Source organism: Neolamprologus brichardi, chromosome 10 (assembly GCF_056152115.1).
Source record: "Neolamprologus brichardi isolate AB-2024 chromosome 10, ASM5615211v1, whole genome shotgun sequence".
Classification (NCBI taxonomy): Eukaryota; Metazoa; Chordata; class Actinopteri; order Cichliformes; family Cichlidae; genus Neolamprologus; species Neolamprologus brichardi.
In genome coordinates this window covers 28,535,608-28,563,582 of record NC_142113.1, presented here as the reverse complement: position 1 = coordinate 28,563,582, position 27,975 = coordinate 28,535,608, and the positions used below count along the sequence as shown (strand labels likewise).

The following is a 27,975-nucleotide window of genomic DNA, read 5'->3' as shown; positions in this document are numbered from 1 at the left end:
ACCGCGCTCCCCCCTGCAATGGCTCAGGGCCCCCACACTTTGGAAGCCTCTGTTTTAGAGGATTCCTCTAATGCCTTACCTAGCTCAGCAGAAACAGTCTCTGGCACCGGCACTTTAAGATTCTAGATAAGACAACAGAAGGAGAGTTAAGAATCACATCAACACACAAACACTATTTTATTTTATTTTTTTTAAAACAAAAACAGGAAAATTGTCACAAAGAACAGACACTGACTGAGAAAGAATCTAATGGACCAACTTACTGCAGTTCGATCCATGAATAGCGTGTGTAATTCAATAAAGAAGCGTCGACTTTCTTTGGAGTTGGTTTGCTTGTACATATCAGCGTAGAGGTAACACAGCTAACCATAGGGGGAAAATACAGTTAGTCCTTTCTATTAGGTTCTATTAGTCCATGTTTGCATAGCTTCTTATTTCATTAATTGCATTACTTATTCAAAACATGAACAAAATACAACATCGTGAGAAAAAGGTCTCTTTAGGTCAACAGCGGTGTTCCACAGGGCTCAATCCTTGGCCCACTTTCATTTATGACAAAGTAGAACTTGGCAACCCTTTTTATGTCCCTGAGTTTTATATTCATACATGATACTGAGACTGCTTTATATTTTAAAGATGTAAAATGCGTTCTGTGCTGACCAACACCGTTAACACACTAAATTATGCTCATATTGAACTCGTATAATCAAAGAAATGGTTTATCTTATATTACATCAGTCTGCAAGATTTTCCATCTTGCCAATAGTTTCACAGCTCAATAGTTAACACATTTCTGCAAGGTTTATTACTTTTCTATAATGTCTGTGTAAATGCATTCACATGTTTTATGCTTCTAAGACATAAAACAACAAAAGCATTCTTCTACCAAGTGTTGCCTCTTTATACTGCTAAATAGCCAGCTCCATTGTTGTCGATAAACTGTGAAAAACACATTAATGAGCCACACTGTTGCACTGTCTGACATGTTCCTTTGTTATGATGAAAAAGGCTCTTTGTAGTTTATTTTTAGTCAGTTCACTTTCCTGCTTCTGTAAAGACTCGCAGTAGGACTGAATGTGTATTTATCATACCAACAGTCCATGGTTACAGTTGTTTTTAAGATTTACATCTTCAGTAGGAGCGGCTGGGGTTGTGATCACCAATGTTTTGTCACAGATGCTTGGCCCATTTTATATATAGAGTATGTGGTTGTGAATCATGAATGCAGTGTGAAAATAGAAAATGACAAAGAACAAGTTCACGGAAAGTTTGGTAAAATGAAGTTTAAATACAATTAAAATGCCTTGCTACTACTTTAGGAAACAGTATACGCATATGCTTGCTATATACTTATGTATGCTTTTAATTTTCAGCCTGCAGTGGCCTCATATTGGCATCAAATGATGATACCAATGGATTCAGACTATATTGGGAGCAAAGGCATTACAACACACTGATTTGTACTGTGTTTGTGGCTATACCAGAGGAGCAGGGTCAAACTGTGAGACCACATGGTGGAGGAAAACTGCGAGGTGTGCCGGCCGAGACTTCAGCGACTCAATACTCTGGAAACAGGTACACTCGCCATTGATCTGAGGAAAGGCATCCATTTATTAGATCGGATGAAGATCATGTGACCCAAAAATCAGAGACATTTTGCCAGATACCTGTTCTTGTGAGGATTCAAAGTAGTCGTCTTCTGCTCCAATAATCTGAGGGTTTACGAGGTAAGGAGGGCTACCCGCACTGGACTGGGTATTGGGATGCTGTGTGATATAATTGAGGTAAAATGCAGGGTCAAACAAAGAGGTTCACATGACAAAGGAATAATTTCTTCTTCATATGTAGGAACCTTAACCTTAACTTTAACCCAAGAAATATTTTTAACACTTTCCCCTTGGACAACTTATAGGGGTAACCTTTGTCTCTCTTTTCTCAACTAACTGGTTTTTATTTCAGGCATGCTTCCAAAGCCAAATGACTGTCTTTTCCTCCCTCCTGTTCTATGTCCTTACTGTTGCTCTTGACCTCTTGCCAGGAATCCATTTACCAGAGCATTTAGTTATCTATTGTTTTTTTCCTGCTGATAAGGAGTTAGGGTTGAGACTTGTTTTTAAGCAATTAGTGATTCAATTTTTTCCTAATATTCTTTGATTCACTGTTTTGCTTATTTACTGTTTCTGAACCAACTTTATGTTGCAAATGTCCTCCATTAAGTTACCCAAATTGCATGGCACTTTTGCAGTTTCGAGCCCAAACAGCAAGCACATTAGCAACCCTCTCAGTTGAACTGATAAAGAGCATGCACATCTAGAACTTCAGCTGGTGGAGACAGAGATCAAAGTAGCGCTTCCTAGGGTAAATCCACTTCAGTAGAGTCATTTCACTGGGTCTCTGGAAGCAGCAACCCCTGAAGCTGAAATAAAGCTCATGTAGAAATAACCTGCATTTGTGGTTGCCTCCTAAAGCAAGTCAGTCAAGTGTTAATAGGGCAAACTTAATAGCATTAAAAACATGACTATAGATGGGTGGAAAAGCAATTTGGTCACAATGAAGAGCTGTCCCTTGTGTATCAACTGTATGCTGGGTGACTCCTTTAAATCACTGGTTTAGATTTTGCTTCAAGTTTGGGCATGGCTGCTTTGATTGAAAGGTATGCTAACAAAGATGCTGGTAGCAGAAAGCTACTTTAGCTAGCTAGCTTTCTTACTGAAACTCACAGCCATGTTTATGCTCTTGGTGCCTTTTTTAACACATTATTGGAATCATCTAACATATAATATAATATCCATCCATTCGCTTCCGCTTATCGTAAATATGGCCATTTGTGAAATTAAACATGTTTAATGTCAAATTTACACCAAATCAAATTTGCGTGTGCATCTTACTGCGTCAGCGGCATCCTCAGCCTCTGGCGATGTGCAGATGTTGAGGCCATCCCGCCGACTAATGTCTGGGCTCTGACAGGGAGTCCCTCTGTAGCCCACAGTGTCAAAGAGGGGGCTGCTGTGAACCTAATGCAGACACAGATGCATGCACATTAACACACACACGACACACAAAACACTTAAACCAAATTGATTGTTTAGTCTGGTGCTGAATACTGGGAAATTCCTGAGAGTGGAAAGCACTACTTAATTCCTATTTTTAGAAGCTGTGATAAAAAGACTGTTATTACAAAGCAGTCTGTGTAAGCATTAGATGGTGGTTACTGCTACAATAGATTATTAACAAAAATCCTTGCTCAGCAGCAGCAGCTCAAAAACTCAGAGGTAAAAATGAAAAGTGTGACTTTAAATTTTATTTATTTTTTAATCTATAAATGGTCAGAAAATACCTGAAGTGTTGATTTAACTTTACAGCTGAGAAAAGAGGGCTCTTATAATATATAAAATCTTAATGTTCGCTCAAGTTTATCAACTAACTTTTATCATATTTTATCAGATTTAACATTTAAAGTAATGACAGAATAAAACTGAAAAAAGTAAAAAATTATTAAAAGTTCAAAAGCCGAACCCAGAACACCTCTGACATCTGTTTATCGACTCATACATGACCAGCCTACACCGTCATTACCAACTGGCACCATATTAAATGCTCCGATGTGTCGGTGTACTCACTGAGTTGTTATTGATCAGGGGGCCATTGTCACACGGTGTGGGTGAGGTCTGTTCCTTCGGAGGAGACCCACCGTCTCCATCCTCAATCTCACCATTCCAGGAAGCCGTGGCTGCTTCCTGAAATTCAGACAAACATATACATACATGTATATATATTCCTTTTTTGGATCATGACACCACCTTTTGTTTTTTGTTTGTTTAATTTTGCCTCTCCACACCATCTCAGGAGATTTAAAAAAAAATAATCAAACAATCAAGACATGATTAAAGTTCAAACATTCAGTGATAAATTCGAGGGGTTTTGACAAATGTATTGCATTAACTGTTTAGAAATTACAGCCATTTTTATACACAGTCCCCCATTTTCATAGGCTCATAAGCAATTGGACAACTGATTGACAAGCAGTTTCATGTTCTTTTATTCAGTGACAAATTAAGCTGAACTTGCATTCTACAGCTGCTTGGTGGAAGATGCCGATGCAAGCAAAGGAGGCTGAAAACCCAAAACAAACCTATCAAAGAGACAGAAAACCTGCCAGATCAGCATTCTGGTACATTCTTAAAAAGAAGGAATGTACTGGCAGCAGCAACAGAAAGAAAAATCCCAGCACGTCTAACCAAGTCCAGAACACTCTGAGGAGGAGGCAGACATATCATTGTTAAAGTCTACAATCAAGAGATGGCTTCATGAGTGTAAACACACAGGGCTTATAACAAAGTGCAATCCGCTGTTTATACTCAAGAACAGGAAGGCCAGATTAGACTTTTACAGAGAACATTTCAAATAGCCTGCACAGATCTGGAAAAAAAATATTGGGACAAACGAAAGCAAGATAACCCAGAATGATGGGAAGAGAAGAGCATGGAGAAAGAGATCTAAAGTATATCACATTAACAGTGAAACACGGCGGAGGCGGCGTTATGGCATGGGCACGTATGGCTGCCATTGAAACCAGACTGCTAGTGTTTCTTGATGATGTGACTTCTGATAGAAGCAGCAGGATGAATTCTGCTATGTATGCGGCTGTACTCTCTGCTCAAATCCAGCCAAATGCTACAAAACTGATTGGACAGAACTTCACATTTTAAATGGATAATGAGCCAACGCAAACTGCTAATGCAATCCAAGAGTTTCTCAAGCAAAGAAAGGGATATTTTTCAAAGGCCAAGTTAGTCACATGCCCTCAACCCAACAGACCGTGCAGAAAACTGAAGGCACAGAGACCCACAAACAAGCAGAAACTGAAGGTGGCTGCAATAAAGACATACCAGAGTAGCACTGAGGAGGACACACAGCATTCTGTGATGTCCATGGGTTAAAGCTGGAAATTTGCACTTCAATCACATTTTGATCATTTGATTGAAAAGTCACTGTGGTGGTATACAAGGGCAAAACTGCAGGAATGCATTGTCCACATACTTATGGAACTGTATGCATGAATTCATTCAGACTGTTATCAGTTACAAATGATTAAGATCATACAGACTAAAGATCATCTAGTGACCCTGGACCTCCAACTAGTCACGGAATATCATGGTTGCAAAATTATTTTATAATTTTTCCAGAGTTTTTTAGATGTGGATGAATTTTACGACCACAACCTTCTGGCAGTAGGATGATGGAAAGTTAATGCTTGGAAACATTTAGAAGAATTCACAGATTGCTCTTAGTTCAGAAAGACCCAATGTCATAGAATTAATGGAAAGTTAAAGGTGTTTTATTTACATTACAGCCTTCTAAGGGAAATCTTAAGTGCAATGGTTGGTTACATACTGGTCTTTTATAAGGAAAATTGAATCATTTCATTTGGTTTTATTAACCAGAAGTATGACTAAGATGAGATTACTTATATTTAAATTGAACTAGACACAAAATCTGACAGGGGAAAATGTGACTTAAACATAATAATCGAGCACGTAATCCTGTCGAAGTTTGAGCATTTGAGTAAATAACTTCCAAATTAAAAGCCGAAAGTCCAGAGTTTCAACAATCCCTAAATCATATGCACGTTGCAGAAAAAGTTTGACTCGTTCGATGTTACACGGCGGACACACTGCTGACATTCTGCAGCAGTTTCAGTAAAAAGTTGGTTGAAATGGACCGGAACGATGAGGCTAATTAAAAATAATGAGCTGCATGGGTTGTACCAGCCAGATAAGCTTATCACGAACCCTGTCACAGTTAAAAATAACATTGTGTCAGAGGACTGAGGTTTCACTTCACCGCTGTAGCAGAAGGAGGCATTAATCTGAGTATAAAGCTCCTTCATTTAATTTTTTTTTTAATTCACCGTCTATTATAATTACTTTAAATAATAACAAATTACATTATTCTTATTATCTTTTTGAGTACGTGTGTTATTTCATTACATATTTTTTCTCTGGTAATAATTTAAACTGAACAACCTCTGGAGGATCATTTGTGCCAAGTTACTCATTCAGAATGTAAGTAAGTGCACTTAAAAACAACTTTAAAGCCTGATGGATCGATCTAGCGGATGGAACATTACGTTCACTTGTCAAGGCCCATAAAATGTTTACAGTGACCATATTGGGTGATACTTTATTGCAGAACAAAGCTAATTTTCCTCTAGCGGTACTGTGGTTTTTCCATCATCTGATACAGTTTACTAAAGTCCCGCCTTCAACGAGACCTGCAATAACAGGTTAACAGTGATTTCATTAGTAAAATAGCAGCTGAGTGTTTTTGCTGTGTGTGTTTATGTCTCAAAAATATATACAGTGTTGTTCACTTATTGTGCTAATGGAAGTTTTTTTTTTTTTGCATTCATCCACACACTCTTTAAATGTGACGCTGCTTACACAGCTTACAACAGGATTCTCCTCTTTCTTACCCCATCAGACAGAGAGGAGGATGTGGTGTTGTCCTGAGGGCTACAGGGTGTGCTGCTGGTCAAGAAGCTGCCTTGCTCCCCACCTGACAGTGCAGGTGAGTGGGGTGCTGAGAGAGTGTCTCCTCCTTCCTTATTCCCTTCCTTCTCCTCTTCCAGGGGGATCTGAGGAAGCCCTGGAGGCCTCCCCAGCACTGTCAGGGCTACATAGGAGCCCGCTGCCAGAGAGGAGTCATGGGAAAGGAATGAAGGGAGGGTGAAGGGAGGGGAGAATATAAAAGCCATCAGAACCAGCTTAGACAACCCAATGTGTCAGACCGTTAGAGGAACAATAAGCAATCTGCAGAGCAAGTATGCTTATATGTTATGTCATGAGATAATGTGCTGTTTGAACTGCTAACTGTAGCACTTATGCTGCAATAACTTATAAAGGCAGTGTTTTGGCTTCGAGTCTATATATAATAATACGATGTTAGCTGACACGTCTCATCCTTTCTGATAAGTCACTTAAGATCTTTTTGCTCAAATGTAGTTTAAGATTAAAACAACTCAACTAATTTTTATGTTGACTTAATAATATCTTCTTAATGAGCCTTGTAAATCACAGACAACACAACAGATGTGATACAGCAAACTAAGGATGTAAATAATTAGAGCATACTCACATTTTATCAACTTTACAACCTCTAGGTGGTTTGAATGTGTAACTAAGGTCCCGTTGACCTGTCCAAAGACAAAAAGCATTAGCAAAGAATTTCTACAACTGACCAACATATGTTCCTTAAAGCCTAAAACCCACAATTATACTGTTTTGTTTATTTCATTCGTGGTAGTCACTGTTTCTATGTGGCATCATTCTGTTTTTCTGTTATTCTAAACAAACCCCATGACAACATCAAAAGTATCCGTGGACATCAGTCCATCTCACTGACTTCACCGTGCTTTTAGTGGCTCATTTGTTATTTCTGAACATGTTTAAAAAGAGCCACAAGAAATGTATGCATGCATTCATAACAGGGAAGAAGCTTTGTGACACAAAGCTGGAGTGGCTGAAAAACATTTGGTTAGCTGATCACTTTATTATTAATTCTGTTGCTGTTTCAGGCATTTTATAGCCTTTATTTTGATAGACCAGTAAAAATCAGATGGGAAAGTATGGAGAAAGCATGTGAGCTGTTGTGTTTTTATAATATTTCTAAGAAAAGTAAAAACACATAACAGCTGGGATGGAAGAAAATGGATAGAGATAAAGCTAAAGCAGGACTTACAACATGAACAGGTCACACGATGAACTGCATGGTGGTTTTCTGATATTTTATTACAGTGCAAATAACCTATAGATTCTTTTTAATTTTCTAAAGTCATCAGTCCAGTCATTACCACGTCTCATTGTGACTGCCCAGCTGTGCAGAGGCGAAAGAGTGATGAAGCATGAAACTATTCTGTGTAGCTCTCATTTGTCTATTGTTTGAAAATCAAGCACAGCATCAGTTCAGGAAGGTAAAAAGTGAAATTCAGCCACAAACCCAGCAGCTCAGCTGATGTAAAGGCCAGCCCACCTCACCTAATGGCTCAACTGACACCCTTATATGCATCAAATTAGCAAATCACGTAGGGAGCGCCATTTAAGCTACTTTATCATTCCTAATAACCCCTGGAAAACACAAAAATCCCTTTGGGGTTGCATCATGAAGGGCATCTGGTGTAAAAATCCGCCAAATCAAGCATGTGGAGCTAGAAACTGTGGCAACCTTCAGTGAACAAGGCAGTGGCCTGTCCAATAATGGCTGCACATCTGCAAGCCTTTGTGCAACCCACCTCCATCACAGCTTCCCTTCTGATGCTGTTCCTGGTTTTTCTTTCCTTTTGGGTCATCTTGCAACTGCTCTTACTGCCTCCATCATTCCAATAAATGCACATCACCGCTTACGGAACTATCCATCTCCTTTTTTAGTCCTAACTAAACTATCTGTGGCGCGTTTTAAATTGCACACTATCAATGACTCCTTGGGAAAACATTGAAAATGTTTGTGCCAAAGTCAAGAAACAGTAGGACAAAAACATCCTGCATTCAGCTTACTACACAGTCCTAATCGCTTTGTCATTATCTGTGAGGTTTACTGTACAGATACTACATTGGAGCAGAAGTACCACTCTGAAAACATGCCTGATACCCATCCCATTGTGTACAATGAATACAGATTTCCAAAGAAATAAGAACTGGATTTGAATCTTTATTTTGGGGAACTAAATAAAAAGAAAAGTTTTAAAACAAAGGAAACATTGGTGCTAATGTGCTCTTGTATTTTAGACTCATTAAGGTTCATTTGCCCAAGAAGAAAATAAATGAGGAAGCTAACCTTAATGATCCTATCTCCTGTCTGCACACCAGCTCGCATTGCAGCTCCATCTATAATGCAAAAGACAGGAGATGGTCAGATGTAGAGTGTGTGTGTGTGTGTGTGTGTGTGTGTGTGTGTGTGTGTGTGTGTGTGTGTGTGTGTGTGTGTGTGTGTGTGTGTGTGTGTGTGTGTGTGTGTGTGTGTGTGTGTGTGTGTGTGTGTGTGTGAAGTAAGAAAGAGAGAAAGTCTTACCTTCTTTGACCAGCTGCACAAACACAGGGTTGTCTCCACTTACTGTCAGCCCAAAGCCATTTTCATCTCTCTGGATTATCACACAGCGCTGGACCAGACCTGTCACGCACACACACACACGGTACCCAAATTGGTAAAAAAAACAAAAAACAAAAAGAAACTCTGGACGACTTTGTTTTGTGGCATTTTGTTTGTGTTACAAAGATGAAAGCGTCACACTGCTGTTGTTACTGGATGTGGTTGATATCAACATTACAAAATTACTGAGAGCAGTAATATATGAAGTTTAATCTCATTCTTTTGCACTATAAACCTCGATCCGGTACTGCGGGGGAGAAAAAAAAAAAGCATTCACACAGGAAGTGACAAATTACAAGACTGAAATGAAAATAGTTTCTTAAACAGTCTCCTGCCGTCTTTGCTGAGACTCACTGCTAAAAGTTCTTCATTTTTCCTCTCATCTCTTGGAGAGAATTCACTGGAATAATGTTTAAAATAGTCCAGAAAATCAAAATAGATACCACAGAGCAGCAGAAGGTTGACAGTGGCTTAGTTATTGGTTGCCTATTTGTTGTTTTAACATCACGGCCTGGTTTTATTATTAGAGAAAACATCTGTACTTATAACTTTATATTGCTAAAGTAAAACTTGTTGGAGGAAATTTGTTGTTGCTGATTTTTTAACACAGATTTTAAATACAAGACCACATCTTTATTGTTTTAAAGCTGTGATAGTGATGGTATTGATTGTTCTTTGCTCTGCATGAAGACATAATCTAAAATAATAACCTGGAACACATTTAGATCTGAAGTTGCAACAACTTTACTTTAAAAAAAAGTATGGTGTTCCACAAGGGTCAGTTTTAGGTCCTCTATCAAATCTTCCTTCACTTACCTCAGAAGTTATCTTTATTCTGCAGATGTCACTCAACTTTATATAAACATATACCAAACCTCAGCACTTAGGATGAATTCTTTTGTTTGTTTTTTGCAGATAACAATATCTGTGTAGATATGTGTAGGCAAATAGGCCTCAAACCCGATTCTAAAGCTTAAAACTACAGTAGCACACGATTCTGGGCCAAAGGCACACCAGCACAGTGCTTAAACCTGACAGGAGGAATCACACAGATAGAAATAATAAACAATAATAATCTTTTTAACCTTTTCACGCATAGTGGTCACTACAGTGGACAGCTATTCAAAGGCTGTTTTATTGTATTTGTGTCAGTGTTGATTGCATACTTGCACATAAACACAACACACAGTGTATATTATTTATTCATTTGTCAAATTTATATGTAAGTAAGTGCATGCACATGTAAAAACCCTTTGAAAAGTACATGTTTAAAAAATGAAGTTCAAAAATCTTTTTTCATGCCTAAAGATGAATAAAAATAATTAAGAAAAAAAAACCCTGATTGTGGTTGTCATAATTCATGCATGAAAGGGTTAAACTCACTCCCTATCTAAAGCAGAGACGTTAAACTTATTTCCCATCGTGGGTCACACGTACCTCCATTTTGATCTTAAGTGGGCAGAAGAAGTGAAACTGTCACTAAAAAGGAGTTTAACTACACATTTAATCACTGACACTTCCTAATATAAGAAGAGGAAGTGCGATTTCAACACTACCAGTACAGTGTTTCTCTATGATAAAGAAATGTTGTTGTAGTAAATAAACAAATCTGTGAGCACGACTCTCTGGAATTAAACTCCAAGAACAAAATGTTTTGGTTTCATTGCCCAGACTGTACTGTAACTATAAAAGGAAATAGTTTCTTTTTTATACTGTAGAGCCAGTACTTATTTACGTTGGTGTAGTATGAATGGCCACAGGAGCGGTCTCTATCAGCAGGAAAAGCTGTAAAACTTATAAAAATACATTTAACAGTCCAAAATTTATTCTTCTTCACATTTTTCAAAGCCATTCAGGTGAACGGATTGGAGTTTATGCTGGACTTCTACTGGCCCCTGGGCCTTATGTTTGACAGCCCTGATCTAATGGTTGAATGCAACAACCTAATGCCTGTAACTAAAATGCTGCACTTGCAGTGTGGTTATCCTCTATGATCCCCCTCGTTCCTCATTCCTGTTAACATGAAAGATGCACAGACTTCTTTATTAACTATATACACTATATTTATAAAGATGATCAAGTAAAACGGTACAGTGCTAGACCAACCATGATTTTATTATCCAGTGATGTAATTTCACAATGAGATCTGTGTTGTGTGAGAAAAAAATTATATAAGTTATATAAAACCTAACTTGTATCGTCCCAAATATGCATCAAAAATATATTTAAATGAGAACTGCTACAAACAGAGTAGAATAAGTATTACTCTGATTACTTTGTTTTTAATGTTAAATAAAGGTAAGTGATTTGTGGAGTGCATGAGGTAGACTAGAACTTTAATCTCACCCATTGGTCTTACCCACGTTTTGTTTTTTAAGTGGTAAGAAAGCGACGCCCTGATTAGACATTGAACTAAATGTCGCATAAATGGCACAGAAATACCCATTAGCTAACGCCAGGAGCAGCTAGTAGTGCTCATTTTAATATGACCAATCGTTGCAGTCCTCTGAGGTCAGGGACTCCTTTTGCAAGCCGAGCTGCGTCTATAATAAAATCCTACAAATCTACCTCACCAGCAACATGAAATCTGCAAAGAACATCTGCTAGATCAGGAAAACTTGATGTTCTTCCTGCAGCCACTGAGGAAGTTTAGTGCAATCTGCCTGTCTGGTTACTCCCACTTCAAAGAACCATCAGAGAGAGTTGAGTGGATAATTGGTTGTCTTTTGGACTCCATGAGGAGCCTCAAGACTCCAGGGTGAACAAAAGGGCAGAAAGGATTAATGTCAACCCGGCAACCCAGGCAACCACCTTCACAACTTCTTTCTGAGGGCAGCCTACACCCACACCATCTCTATTCGCTCCCCCGCCAGCCTCTGTGATAAATACTCTAGTGGACAATATCTGTTTTAAAGTTTTAAGCAAATTGGATGTAAAAGTTCAGGCTTAGAAAAATAACACTTCAATAGTACAAGTGTAGAAAAGAAAGCTAGCTGCATCACTGATGAAGCAGGAACTCTTTGTCTACGTACTATTGTGCTATTTCCCCGAGCAAAGACTTCGCTATAATCTGATTTTTTTGTCTGTGCAATTATTGAAAGCAGAAAGATATTTAAACTTAATTTGAAGTTACCACCACAGCACGTTCAAGTGATGCAAAACAATTCATTTCTGCACCCGCACATTGGTGCAAGCTGAGATTAGAAAGTTGCGTTACGAGCTAAGAATCGATCCGTCGTCATTCATCGAGCCTTTATGACGGATATTTACAGATAAACCTTCACAGTGAATTCACAAAGTGAAAATTCTGCAAACAATGAATGAAGCAAATGAGAAAACAAAAGTAATCAACAAATCCAAGAATATAAAGAAATCTGTGTCTGTTACCTGTTGGGTCGAACTCATTTTTGAGGGAAGGAGAGGGTTTCTCATTCTTTGGCTTCCAGTCTGTGGGCTCCCTGTTGAGAATGCTCGGAGTCCTAAAGAGACAAAACATCAACCCTTAAAAGTCAAAGTTTAGCTGCAGTTAGTAAAGCTGAAGTTGTTTTCCGAATTTCCTTCCAAATTAAATCCTGATGTTGCTCTTTTCATTCTTATATGAAATACATAAATATATATAAAATGTTTGGCTGCTCATCATGGCATTCATTCATTTAGCTTTTATGGGTATCTGCATATTCAATATATGCATTAAATTATTTCACAGGAAGCAGTGTGGGAGCAGAGTCGGGCAGATGTTTTGATTGATGTTTAAATGTTTCTGTCCGCCTTGTAAAGATCCTTCTAACAGATATCTGTATTAATAAAAGTGCAGCGTTTCATTATCTTGGCAAAATAAAGCCATCTCGAGTCATTTCCCTTCATCCTAGTAGCGTGCCAAAATATGTAATTCCTCTAGTGGCCACATGAGGCTGGCTCAAAAGTGAGTCAACGCCCCATAGACTCCAATGTTAAAAAGCCCAACCAGAGCAGAAATAAACATGTTTAAAGCCTGAATCACATTTTTTTTAAACTATTCTCTGTAGTTATAATTACTTTAACTTTACATTTCAACAACATGAAGGTGCTCATTTGCATTTTAGCTACCTGCTATTTTATTTTATTTTTTTTTTTTTTTTTTACCTCCAGTTATTTGCATTTTTAAAGCAATTATCTGATCATCCTGAGGGGATAATTATACTAACACGTTACTGAGTTGACTGTTTGAGGTACCTTGGTACCAATTATCAGGGATCTGTCTCTAAAGTAGGTTAAAAATTCTGACTTGATAAAACAACTGTCGATGAGTCTGTAGTTCCACTTAGTCCATCCCTAAGTGGAACTACAGACTTGCTGATGTCTAATTTAGAATAATTTGCCAATAAAACAACTCACTAAGCTCCATGTACTCCCACTTTCTTGGATTTTATAAGCATATCCCCCACTGGAGCTGGACGTGAAGGTGGCAGTTCATTTATTAATAGCTGAGGCTCCCTCAGCTCGTCCCTCCCTACTCGTTCCAGAAGAGGGGGTTTTGTTTGTGCTGCTGTTCCTCCCTCGGACAATGGGGGCCCTGGGCTCTTAACAATGGCTCCCACGTCAGAGCCAACTTACTATACTGTGGCTTTGTGGGACACATTCCCGGAAACAGGGACCAGGGTTTTTGGCTTGGCCTGAGTTTCCTGAATGTGGGAGAGGGCTGAGAAAGAAGCAGGGGGGGAAGGCGGGAAGGAGGAGGAGGAAGGAGGTGTCTTTGAGGAAAGACAGAAGACTGGGCTTAGGAAATTTCAGCTAAACCTCCCAAAGTGAACAATCCAGTGTAAACTCTCCTTATGGCAAAGAAAAGGAAAGAAAGTAATTAAATGCTGGGATACCACATGACAAAGACGTAGGAATATTTTCCGGTATGCCGGGCTCCTGGAAAACAAACCAGACTAAACATGCAGTGGATCCTCACAATTACAGACAAAAAGAGATAACTGTGGGTTATGCTGAACAGGAGACTATTATGGTTTTAACCTTGAGATCTGAACCTCCTCCTTGCTGTGGTTGGAAGAGATTAGCAGCTGATAGGACATGGTGAGAAAAGGGCAGACTTAGTCCTGCTCATGGGGTGGCAGTAAGTAAGTGTATGAGAAGAGGGAGGAATTCAGCTCTCAGCTCGTGATGTGTACGCCACATTCGTGCAGTTTGGGCCCCGGGATCAGGCGAAAACATTTGTGACGCCTGAAAACACGTTTCACTGTTCTTCCACAAGAACACGCAGAGTTGTTACACTCTGACAATAAAATAAAAGGTTTATGAGCGTGCATAAAAACTCAAAACTGCAAGTCGCTGACATACAGTCGAGTGAAAAAGAAAGCACGCACCACCTTTAGCAGCAATAACTTAAAGTAATCAGTTTCTGTTTGAGTTTATCGACCTTTCACATGGATCTAGGGGAATTTCAGTCGACTCTTCTTTGTAATGTTGCATCAGTTCACTGAGGTTTGAGGGAATTCACTTATGCACAGCTCTCTTAACGTCTCCTCACATCTCAATCGGGACTTTGACCCTGTCATTGCAACACCTTGATTTTCTTCTTCAGCTGTTCTGCTGTAGTTTTTAGGATGTGCTTGGGATCACTACAGTGCTGCATCAGCCAGTTTATTTGACTCTAGAATATTTTGGTAAACAGACGAGTTTAAGGTTGGCTCAGTGACTGCAAGGTGCTCCGGTCCTTCAAATAATCACCCCTCAACTGCAGTGCTTCACAGTCGGTATGAGACGTTTGTGCTGTGTTTGGTGTCAGCCAAACATGGAGCTGTGCATTATGTCAAAACATCTCCGCTTTGGTCTCTCTGTACTCAGGACATTGTTACAGAAGTCTTGTGGTTTGTTCAGATGCAACTTTTCAAACCTAAAATGTGCTGTCGTGTTGGTTTTAGAGGGACGAGGCTCTCTCCTGGCAACCCTTCAATGCAATCCATACTCGTTCAGTGTTTTTCCCAATTTCACTGTCATTAACTTTAATATTTAATATGCCAACTGAGGTCTGAAGTCAAATCTGGGGAGATATTGTTGACATTGTGTTAAGATATGCCTGTATGGTCCAGACAGGTAAACTTATCTGCTCATACTTGCTGATGATCACTGATAATAAAGTGTCTTTGATTAGCAGCACCCTGCTGCTACTCACCTACTTAAACCCCAGTTAGTCAACAATGTCAGAAGTAGAAATCAGCCGGGCTCTACTCAGAATCCAGCAGGAAAGCCGCTAAGTGCCAGGACAGCTCCCCGAGTTGCCAGCAATGATATGGCTTCCCTCTGGAGAGTTAATTAGGGCCATTTTCAGAAATTGCCACCAGAAAAAACATTCCTAAATTCAGTGGAAAAAAAAAGCTGTTAAGAGACAGATGGGGAACCTCGACGTGTTTTATGTCGGCCTATTAAAAACTTTAAAGAGTTAATGGTGTCTTTGTCGTAGCCACAGATGTTATTAAACCAGTTTTAAAATGCCTTTAACTGCACCTCTACCGAATGTTCAGCACAAAAATCACACACCCACTTTAAACTGTGACGCCTAAGCCATCAACATGATATCCAAGTCATTAAATATCAGCTCGGGGATTACTTTTTTCCCTTTCAAGAGTTCAGAGATGTAATATTTTTACAGTGCAGCACGTATATCCTGATAGGTCCATGTAATCTAAATCACACTAGACGACCTCTTCGATGAATCTGACCATGCTGGACAGTCTTTGAAACAAAGTGATGGGACATGTTTCAGTCCTAACAATCGATGTACCTCCTTTTGTTGTCCTACAAGGAGGAAAAGAGTTCATGTCCATGTGAAACATTTCCTGGAAGCTTAGAAAAAAAGGGATCATTAAAATCAACTGTTTTAGTCTCATTGGGCTGGAATATATGGTCACAGCTCAAACTTTCTTTGCTTGCTTACTGCAAAGTTATCAAAAAAGGACAAAAAAACAAAACAAAACAAAAAAAACATGCAACAATCTACTCGGGCCTCAGATGCCAAAAATACCAGACAATTCCTCTGGGATGATAACAGCAGCAAAGGACTTAGCTCCAGAGAGCTGGAAAACTGGAACGCCAATGAGTACGAAGCTAAAACTCCAAATATAGTAGCGCTCACTGTTTATTATGAAAGCAGCAGGCTACACTAAAATGCAAAATCATTTATGCTTTAATTTTGCTCTCTGTAACCCAAATTAAATGTCCTAAAAGAATATAAAGAATGCAGGAATAGGTTAAAAAGTGGATTTTAAAGGTGAATAACCAAAGCCCCGGTCTTATTGTGGGACTGACTGGAAATTTCTGGTACTGTAGTTTGTTTGTTGGAATACAGAGATGTGCAAGTATCAAAGCTGCACCAGCTCTGAGGCTTTGGTGAAGAAAGTTTGCACAGGACTTTATGCCTCCCAGGATTCAGTAGCTTCTAGAAACACCTCCAGCTGCAATAACCTGATGTAATTGTTTTTTATAGGACTTCATCGTGACTCTTCTTGATATCACTTGAAGTTCTGGGGCATTTATTTATCCACAGCTCACTAAAGCATTTCAGTCAGGCTGAAGTCTTGACTTTGCGCCACTGCAACAAATTGCTTTTTTTCTTTTTCAGTCATGCTGTTGTAAACATGTTTGCACGCTATTGCACGACTCAATTTCAGCAAACAGTGCTCACACTTCACTCTACAAAACTTTGGCATTCAGAGGAGTTCATACTCAGCCCAGTAACTGCAAGGTACCCAAATCCTGCCTCCTCCACCACCGTGCTTCACAGCTGGTGTGAGGTGTTGAGACATAATGCATAACGAAGAGGGCCATGTCTGGCCGACATCAAGCACAGCTTATCAGCACAAACATCTTCACTTTGGTCTTATCTTCCAAAGGATATCGTTCCACAAGTCCTGTGCTTTAGATGGATCTTTGCAAACCTAAACCTGTTATGTCGGTATGTTCTTTTTGAGAGAGAAGAGGCTTTCTCCCCGAAACACTTCCGAACAAATCATACTAGTTCAGTCTTTTTCTAACCGTACTGTCACGAACTCAAACATTTAACATGCTAACTGAGGTCTGTGGAATCTGAAATGTGCATAGAGCCCACATCCCCCCAAAAATTGAGTGTAGCATTCATGCAGAATACAAAGTCAAGCATTGTCACGTCAGCTCATCAGTGCCAGCCCACATCTGGTGATGGCACAGCTGATATCCGTCTGAGCTTCTCTGTCTCATATAAAGTGAGATATTTAAGTTGGTTTGGGCTGACACTGTTTTTTGTTGAAGGATAAAGTTAGCAATACTTATTAATATTTTATTTATTTCAACAAAGCCTATAAAAAGACCAAAACTAGCTCCAAACCCACTACTTCCCTGTGAAAAAGTTGATATTTAGCAACAGGAGAGATGATGACAAAATAAAATAAAGTGTTCAACACACTGAAGGAACTATGCACCCTCTGCAAAGCTCATAGATGGCCCTATTTCTATCACATCAGTGTCACTAACTGGCCTTTCTAATTTTATTTTTCTCTATCACTCATTTGATTTTCACCCCCCCTCCACCAATCCCTCTATTTCAAGGATCCTGGACTAAACAGAAAGGACCACCTTCACATGAACGCTGCCTTCGGGGGAAAAGGACAAATGCACAGACAAAGATCATTAGTAAGATCAATTCTCCATAAGTAAAACAACAACTCTTTCCAAAATTAATATTATCATGCTGGCTCCATTAATAAATCACTCTGCATTTCCATGTGACATTATTGGCTCCCTCCACAAACATCCAAATTCAATAGAAGCTTGTGAACTTCCAGCAGTGATCCAATCAAAATGCTCGACAAGGGCTGTTAAACATTATCCAGTCATCCTCAAGTGAATGTTTTAATATTAAACAGACTCACCCAGCACTAACTGCTTTTACAAGGTTAGACTTCACAGTGAGATTCAGCTATAAGAACTAAATCTGTAGGTGAAGGTGACTTTTTGTTCCTTCTTCCAGACCCTAGCTGGATAAAATAAAACACATTAATTATACGTGTAAAGGTAAAGTCACATGTAATTTTTAGCTGTATGTCATTAGAGTTTGTCCTCAGGTGACATGACAAATTATTGCATAATCTCAGGGTATATTAAGTCAAGACCATTAAGGAGAAACTGATCATGTGGACTAACTTCATAATGAACTCAGCAGTGAGAAATAAGCTGTGTGTTTCAGCCACATTTACTATAAAAGGTCAAATAAATGTATTTACATGGCTACACGTGCTAAAATGTGTGTTTATTCCTGTTCGGACACGGTATGCGTGCCAATTTTGATGCTTGCATGCATTAAGAACAACATGAAGTTAACTGCTGCACTGTCTGAGTATTTCAGAAACTGCTCATCTACTGGGATGGTTCCCACAGTGCCATCTCTAATGGTCTAAAAAAGAGAAAATGACCAGTGAGCAGCACGTCCCCTGGTGAAAATGCTTTGTTGATGTCAGAGGTCAGAGGATAATGGCCAGATCACTCTGCCTGTTAGGAAGGCAGCTCATTAAAACCAAAGTATCCATCACTGAATGCACAATCTTAAAGTAGATGAGCTGCAGCAGCAGAAGACCACACTGGGTACTACTCCTGTCAGCTAAGTAAAAAAAAACAGGGCTATAATTCACCAGGGCTACCAAAAATTGGACAATAGAAGACTAGGATACTGTTGCTATCTCCAATGAGTTTCTTCTGATGACTTTTTCCAGCAGGACAGCACAAATAATCTCAAACTGCTCTCTTGAACATGACAACGAGTTCACTGGACTCAAACGGCATCATTGGGATCTGGTGGAGCAGGAGATTAACATCACGGATGTGCAGCAACCGTGTGATGCTATCATGTCAATATGGATCACAATCTCGGAGGAATGTTTCAATCACCTTGCTGAATCTATGCCATGAAGAATTAAGCTGTTCTAAAGGCATAAAGGGGTTCAACCTGATAACCTCATGGTGTAACTAATAAAGTTCCTTTCAAAACCTTTTAATGTTGGCTTATTTATCCAACAAGATCCGACAAGAATAAATATATTTTTTAAAATAGCCTCTTTTTACCTTCCCTGTGGATATTATGTTTGTTTAACTTGCATTAATATAGTATCCTATCTCAGGTCAACTTACAGTCAGGGAAACCCAGTTTCTATTAGCAAGCTCTTGCACTGTAAATGTAGTGATCTCTGTCCGGCTGGTAGTCAGCCTGCACTGATGTGTCGCCAGCAGAGTTTCAGTCAGGAAGGGCCTGATGGACATTGTTTAGCAATGATGTCACCACTTCCTGTCTGGGCTCTGGTGGTAAAGGGCAGTGAGGCGAAGGGGGGGGGGGACCCATAGATCAGCAAAACGGTTTGACAAAGAGCAACACAGCTGTTCCACCGCCTGAAGCTTTTGGGTTTATAACTCATTCTCCACACCAGCATCACTTAAACTCACAAAAAACGCAAAAAGCAAAAAAATCTCTGACAGGTTTACAGGACGGGGCGGGGAGCATTTAGAAACTGCACTGAAATGAGCTTCCAACAAAGACAATATGCAGTCTGACCTCCTCCTTCCTGCATCCTACTGCTTCCCCGATCTCGCCTCTGCAGCCTTTTTCCAACTTTTAAGTGCATCAAAGATAAAGCCAAAGTTTTGAGGAGTATCTGTAATCATATCTGTGGAAAATAGACTGTATGTCATGTGAAATGTCATCACTTCTTTGGAGGCAAATTTTACAGCTCAAACTCATCATCAGAATCAGAATACTTTATTAATCCTTAAGGAAATTCTGTGACAATTATCTGAGTGTCAGGAACTCCACTAGCACATATCTACCAAGCACTTTTGTGCAGCTCAGCGAGCAGACTCAGACACAGTGCTTTATTTATTTATTTATTTTTTAGCAGACCACATTTGTGTGAGACGAGATGTTAGATCTTGTCACCAACTTCTCGCAGCAGATGACGTTCCTGGGCTGAGAGCTGTTGACAGCTGAAGCCACGAGACGAGTAGCTTTCACAATGCTGTCTAAGGTTTTTTGTATGCTCTTCATTAGGCGGTGTGTCATCCACACCAGTGGTTAGTTGTGACTTGTCCCTATCGTGAAACCAATACGTTTCTCCCTTATTAACCTCCTCGCTGTCAACAGGGGCTTTTAATGCGTCTCGCCCTCATAATCCCACCATCGCCATGCGTCAACAGACGGGGATTATCTTTAATAGAAGTTTTTTTTCCTAAAGGATTTTTATAAACTGCTAACCAAGAACTCATAAACCTATGTGCAGGTGTATATTTAACTAATCACTGAATCCCAAGATAAACCAGTGGAAACCATTGCTCTACAGGAAGTCAGTGGGACAGATTTACATGCCTTTGCATGTTCTTAGCTTTTGATGTTCTTTTCATCAGGTTTGTACCAGCAACTAACGTTCACTAGCGTCAGAGCCCAGGTAGAGGTATGAGATCGACCTTATTATCCAGGTAAATGGAGACAATCGTGCATGCTTACGCCATGAAGAACACTGTTCCTACCTGCAGCATTTTTCTCCTCAACGTTCAGTTTTTTGTTAAAGTAAAAAAAACATGAACTGCATCTTTACATTTTACAAAAAGTCCTCTAAATTCTATCAATATCATTCTCCACAAAACCGACTGACCTCAGTATATCCGGCAGCAGTCTGATAAACAAACCACCAGATTATCCAAACTGTTTAAACCATGTGGAGATAAAACTAAAAGTGATGACGCCTCATTGCACATGCACACGTATGACAAGCAGGATAGATCAAATTTGGACAAGGAAGCACATCTACAAACTGTGAACACATTATTTCACTGTTTTTCTTTTCTTTTCTTTTTTTAATTAATCTGTTTAATCTGTTTGTCTGAGTTTATTTCCTTTGCCGACTTATTTTTAGCCATATTTCCGATCCATCCCAGCTGTAATAAACAATTCCTTTGTAGGTCTAAAAGCTTACCGCTTCTGTCCAACCTGCAGGAAGCTGTGCCTGCGCCTAAAGCCCAGCAAGACTCATTAACCTCAGGAAAGAGGATGGTTTTGGTTTCTTCTGCAAGGCGAGGCAGATGGGAGAACGTGTCCCATCAAGACCGTAAAATATCGCAAATGTTACCAGAAACTTTGCAAAGGGGGGGCTGAATTCTTCTCGCTGAGAAACACTTGGACAGCGCCCAGGCCGTGACCCAACCACTGCTGGAGTTGGCACATTTGTTACCAGGCAATGACGAGCCATTTCAGTAATGTGGTAATGTGCATGTATTGTTTAGATAGTAAAACAAATTAGATCAACAAAGAGGTGTGTACGCGAGGGACAGACGGACACTTTGTCATCACACGAGGGATGCACGACATCGAGCAAACATCTGACGGCAGCAGTCCCATTCAAAGCCGTCTAATCTGCAAGAATTTCATGAAAACACAGATAACAAAGACCTCAAATACACAGCGCACTACCATTTCTACAGTTAGAGGCTGGTAAATAATTAATATAGACAAAGACATGATCAGTGTCATGTTTCCACTTGTAGCTCTTCCATAAAGATGAGGCAGAGAGTGAACGTGAGATCATTAGATGAAGCTGTCCAGAGGAAATGATACTGTGAGGGCTTATTCGTTAATCAATACAATATTTTTCATCCATTACCTCTGCCAAGAAGGTTATGTAATTGGTTGGGTTTCTTTGTTTCTTTGTTTGTTAGGCTACCCATCAATTTTCTTTACCGCTTATCCAAGTCTATCTCAGTTGTCATGAGGCGGGAAGAGTGATGCAATCTGGGCAGGCAAACATTCATAGCTTTGCCCAATTTAGATACACAAATTAGCCTAACAGGGCTGTGGGAGGAGAGAATCCATGCAGGCACAGGGAGAACATGTGAACTCCACACTGAAGCTGCCCCGCAGGTTCAAACCAGGAATGCTGTTACTAGTCACTGCACTGGGTGGTGGTGGTGGTGGAGGACAGCTAGTAAGGTGGTAGAGCGATTTGTCTGGTTATAATGAACAACATGCTAACTAGTTACTCGAGATGGTGGCGTCCAGGTCCAAATTCTTAGAGGGTCATGTGGCATTCAGCCACACGAGCCTGAGCAACAACAGGTCTGTGATGAGTGGAGTACTGAGCAGATGAGCATGTGTCCATCAAAGACAAGCATGGGTAACCCTTTCCCTTAAATGAGGAAAATCCCTGTAAGTGTTGACCACAAGTATGAATTGATCACGTCCCCCACCCTTCATAGACAACGCCCATCACTACTCACGATGGCTGAGTGAGTCCTGAGATCACTATCAAACATGACGGCCGAGGAGAAATAAAAGTTGTAACATAATAAATTTGAATAAGAAAATGAGGAAACATCATTTTTATGTTTTCAACAAATGAGATATCCTTCTAGATCCAGAGAATTTATTCCCTTTTTTAATTTAGTCCCTGTGGAGGGATTTTTCATTCTTGATCGAGGTCTGCACTTTTTCCACGTGTCCTTAATCAAAATTTATAATTACTATTATTTTATAGCGCCGTTGTTAAAGTTGATGAGTTTTTTTCCCTTCACATAACAGTTATTTAAAATATGGTGCATGGATATTTCCATATTACACCCAATCAGTATTTTGGTCAACCAATTGAATAAAGCAACACTGGCTCATATTTAGATTTATCATTATTGGCTTATATGGTGCTCAATGTGTGCCAAAACGTTATCCAAGAAAAAACAAACAAACAAACAAACAAAAACACATGTTAGTTGAAACTGCTATCATCATAAAGCTGATGCAAATAATAGCAACTACATCATTTACAAATCTCTGCAGCACATCATTATCTCTGCAATAAGCAATTTATTTATCTAATCTTGCTTTTCCATCTAGCAAATATTTGGTCTGTGTTGACACATTTTATCTATTATGCTTTGTTAACTACTTTTATGTATTATGAATCTCATGGTTTTATATTTAATACGTGCCGGGTCCTTTCTCTCTCTCTTTTCCCTCTCCCAAATCTTTTTTCCTATCTTATTTTGTCAAGCATTTTGGTATACCCTTGGGTTTTTTTAGTGTGCTTTATAAATAAAGTTTATTATTATTATTATCATTATTATTATTATTATTATTATTATTATAAGCTGCTAACTAGTTTAAAAATGTAATAAACAATGATCTCATATTCATCATGAACTAAGCGGCTTATATCTAAAGGATCTCAGCGAAGATCAGAATTGATTAAAACCTAACATTATTGATACAACTGCTTTTTGTGGTTATAGTTCCAGCAATCTTGGACTTGATTGTTTTTTTTTTAATGATAAACATCATTGTGGTGGTTTTAGACAACATTTCTGCACATGTTCTTAAGTAGTTTCATCCAGAGTGAACTAAGAAGATTGATAATCACTTCTTCTATAGCTGTGTGTAGGGCCCCAGTCATGCAGGCCTCTGGGCTCATCCGTGTTCCCGTGGCAACCATCAACGTCATCCATTTCCAGTTTGTGTGGCACTTTCTGAAGTTTCACTACAGCCCTGAGAGTAAATAGCAAATGTCTGGAGAAAGACTTTGATACAAACTAGGGGCAGCTGGACCAGTGAGCCACTAACCAAACCAATCACTTGAAGGTTTTTGGTTCAACACCCTCTTCCTAACTGATTTCACCTGATGACAGCCCGCAAACTCCAGCTACCGCTCACCAACGATTCGGTGATGTCAACAAGCTAGCCTGGGTTCCCCCAAATCAAAAAAGCCTACAGCAGGGGTGGGGAACTCCAGGCCTCTGGAGAACTTCAGGACATGTTGAGGAGGTAAATTAGCCATTAAAATCAGCTGTGTTGGATCAAGGACACGTCTAAAACCTGCAAGACACCGGCACTTGAGGCCTGGAGTTCCCCCACCCCTGGCCTACAGAGACCTCCAAATATCGCTCATTCATCAAGATCTCCAACAAATAAACAACTTGCATCTCTCTAAATAAATTTACACACAATTAAAAATGCATTACTAACCATTTCTCTACATTATTTTAACAGTGACATTAGCACATTTGGTACCTTTGTGCCGGAGCGAGACCAGAATAAGCAATTTCCTGATACTTTTAGCTACTGTGCTAAACTAGGCTAACCAGCGCCTTAGTTTAATAAAAAAAAAGAACACCTGTGTCAATGTTAATCTCCTCATTTTTCAAAAATCCTTTACAATTGTTGTAATATTTGGACATCTACAGCTGACAGGACTGTGGTTTGCTAACATAGTTAAGATGGATGAGTTACATGACTCAGTCTGTATGATTTATGAGTCATATTATGGCAGGCTTTCTCTTCTAGGGCCTATTAAGAATCATTAAGATTGTATGATCATTAAGCAGATATGAACACAGAAGGGACTCGTTGTCTTAAAAACCAGCAAAGCAGTCGACTGACTGGGTCCTTCCTGCAGGCTGAAGGTCGAGAAATCAAATGACTTTGTTTGACTCTCCAAGGCAGTCATGTGTGCTTTTATTCAATAGTTTCCTCAAAGAAAACTCCTGACTGCAAAGTGCAAGAAAAACAAATACAGAAATAGCTTATATGGGATTGAATGTGAGTCAAAGTCAGCCTATAATGTTTCTACCCCAGAGAAGGAAGACACCGAACAACATGAAAACATATAATAATGATTGATTCTTTATTTGAGGCTGTTATCAGTGATTAATAAGGGTGGGGGTTAATACATTTATACCTGCTTCCCTTTGCTACAGCCTGTCAGTGAAACTCCCTGCCTGTATTGAAGTCATGTGACTTTAGTCAAGGATTTGGAGATGTCCAAGGTCTAGTGACTGGTGGTGATTCCTGTGTGTATCCTAGAAAACATGCTGACTCACTGAACAAGTACTAGTGGACGCCTTTCAAGAGTAAACAAGAAAAATACTCAGGAAACTCTCAAATTAAGCAATATATTAGAGACAACTAATTGAAAACATAGCAGCACCACGAAATATCCCTCTTCTGGTTCAACTCTGACAGTCATATTCTGGAGTCAAACTGGGGAAAACCCTGCCCAGTTCTGTGGCCAATTAGTTTTACAATGGACATGTTCGTGAACTCCATTGAGAAAACTGTAAAATTTGATTTTCCCTGTCGTTATTACCTGGATAACGTTGCTGTGAGATTATTAAAGTTGCTTAAGTGTTTATCAAAGCCGTGTGCTTTGTTCGGCAGTCCAAGTAGTAAATGAAACAACTTTAAGTGTATTAAAATCAAGCTTTTAATTTACATTTAAAATAAGCATTAAAATAAAAAAAGCCTAAGCATTAAAATACATAGATGAATTGAATCATTAAATCGCCGAATTAACAAAAAAATATACGAAACTAAAATACAAATAATCCAATCCGATTATATGTTGTTTATGTTTTCCAGCCGGGAATATATTTTAAAATCAGGTGTTTTTTAATGGAATCTGGTGTGATGCACTAAGGTGTCTTTCCATTCACAAAACTGACCCGAAAACCCATTCGTCAGCACGTAAGCCAAAATTAAGCAACAAATAAAGACACGCAGAGAATGAGAGTGTGAGAGAGAGTGGCGAACTTACTTGTCAGCGAGTGTTGACTGTGTGCCACTCATTGGGCTTCCCTTGTGAGTTTCCGACGGCTTCACCCAAACAACATTACCATCATAACTCCCGACTCTTCTGTACTAAAACTGCTTCTTCATTTCGTCTCCTACGCGTCCATGCACGTCCCCGAAACGCTGCCAAGTCTTTACATCCAGCATGAAGGTTTAAAAATCAAAAGTAAAGCTCCTCGGAGACACACGATGTGTGTTTTTATGTATCTATGGAACGATCCAGCTGTTAAACTCCAGCAGAAGTGATGAAATGAAATTCGCTTCTTTCAGAAAGCAGCCGCTGCCTGCATCAGGAGATGGACATCTGGAAAAAACCTCAGAGAAAACAGGCTGAAAAAGGTTTTTCTCCCCAGCTTTCACATTCTCAGATTACCTTCAAGTTCAGAGAGAGAGAGAGAGAATCTCTTGTTTTTCCTTAGGAAATACTTCCATGATGACACTCCAGACTATTCCTGGTGTCCGGGGGAGAATTACGTCAAACTTTGGCTGCTGGATCCAAAATGAACTTTTTCCCCCCCTTCTTATTTGCGCGACGTCCCGGTGTTGTTCACTGTGCGGATGTGGACGGTTCGTGCTTTCTGGGGCATCCCGCTGCCGATCTTATCGCTAATTTGTGCGAAGAGTCGCGGTCGTTGCTCTGCTGTGTGATGCATTTGGGAAAGAGGAAATGCTTTGTGCCCCCTCCCCAAAAAAGAAGTGAAAAGAGGAGGAAAAACACACCTTCCATCACGATGCGTTTAGGAGCCCATCGGAGTTCTCTAAACTATACGCTTTATAACGAATATGGTGGGGTTTGTTTGTTTGTTTGTTTGTTTTTACCTTATCTAACAGTGAATCACTTTCTGTGCAACACACTCTTAGGTTAATCTGATTACACACAGATACACTTTACCCAAGCACAATTTGTGCAGTAAAGGGTTTTGCAGATATTATGTTAAAACTATTTAACCTATTTAAACTGCTGCTTTGTTTAACTTCTATTTTATGCTATACATGGATGTCGGTTTTATTTCAGCGTGGCTTGGAGCACATTAAGAAGGCGCTCTGGAGGTGCAGACTTAATTTCCTCTTTTCTTAATTTCCTCAGCATATACGGGAATATAGCGCACTGAGAGTTTTCTCATTTAATATTATCCCTTTAAATAACTAACAGGTCTGTCTGATGCTTAAACTGCTTTAATCTGTTAGCTGATGAAGCATTTTATTTTATGAACCTCCTGGCTTTAATAATCCATACACTCAAAGGGTTCTGCATATTTAAATCTATAAAACTATATTTATAGAAATATGTATAAACTTCTTTACACTGACAGAGAATGGCCACTGGTCCACACTACTTAAGACAAAACTGGGCTGTGTGACCCACAATGTAAAATGGGTTTGACAAATATAAATGGATCAAATTCTGTTATCCTTAATACCAGAGTTAATAGTTTTTCATTATCTAAATGGTTTCTATTTTTATTTGTTCTCGAGTTTTTGCTGCCACTTCAATTCAGATTTATTTAGTTTCCAGAACAATTACTGTTCCGTGCATAAAGTATTATTATATTACAATATTTCGCTATAAATTGACAAAGCAACACGTGACAACAAGTGACATGTAAAAATATAGTATAGAATAGAAATCTTTGTTGTCTTTAGAAATAAAGCAGTTTGAGATTGGGATGAGTCACTGAACCACTCCTGTGTGGTGCAACAAGGTTGAAACTACATGCATACATTCATGTATGATTAAATAAATGTTACACAAGCATGCCTTAAGACTGTTACTGTAAAAATAAATAAATAAATAAACATTAGGCAAATCACAAAGTAGCACATGCACACAATACAAAAGAGGCAACTGGACCATAAAGTGCAGGGGTCAGTTGATGTCTGCAGGTCTGCAGCTATTCTGCAGTAAAGTTTTCTGATATGAGCATACTTCATATCAATAGAATATTAATATATTACTATATGCGTTACTGTTAATCTGAATGTGCAGGTTCGAACAGGTGGTGCCAAGGTGATATCAGTCTTTTACAATGGTTTTGGCCCAAACCCTGCTTTGATTTTTTTTTTTGTCTTAGTTGACGATATTGCACTATATATTATGGTTTCGTTTTGTTTTTTAAGTCATCCCGGAGACTATAGATGTTTATTTGACAGTGTGGTTCATCGTAAACTGGCTGATCAACTGTCTTTGGCGGACTTACAATCAAACGCCTGTAGGGGGCACCAGT

The 27,975-nt window shown here is 39.3% G+C and overlaps 1 protein-coding gene across 1 annotated transcript in view; it reads right to left on the bottom strand.

The window, feature by feature from the left end:
* Positions 1-26,416, bottom strand: part of LOC102782209 (rho guanine nucleotide exchange factor 12-like) — a 43,768-nt gene extending 17,352 nt beyond the window's left edge. Inside the window, exons 1-12 of the mRNA XM_087847493.1 lie at positions 25,716-26,416; positions 12,532-12,623; positions 9,067-9,165; positions 8,833-8,882; positions 7,138-7,195; positions 6,476-6,690; positions 3,621-3,737; positions 2,889-3,014; positions 1,668-1,766; positions 1,482-1,592; positions 264-362; positions 80-122 (exon numbers count right to left, since the gene is read on the bottom strand). Of these exons, the coding sequence (XP_087703619.1) occupies positions 80-122; positions 264-362; positions 1,482-1,592; positions 1,668-1,766; positions 2,889-3,014; positions 3,621-3,737; positions 6,476-6,690; positions 7,138-7,195; positions 8,833-8,882; positions 9,067-9,165; positions 12,532-12,623; positions 25,716-25,747 (1,141 nt within the window). The 5' untranslated portion in view covers positions 25,748-26,416. The remainder of the gene's footprint in view (positions 1-79; positions 123-263; positions 363-1,481; positions 1,593-1,667; positions 1,767-2,888; positions 3,015-3,620; positions 3,738-6,475; positions 6,691-7,137; positions 7,196-8,832; positions 8,883-9,066; positions 9,166-12,531; positions 12,624-25,715) is intronic.
* Between the last annotated feature and the right edge of the window lie 1,559 nt (positions 26,417-27,975).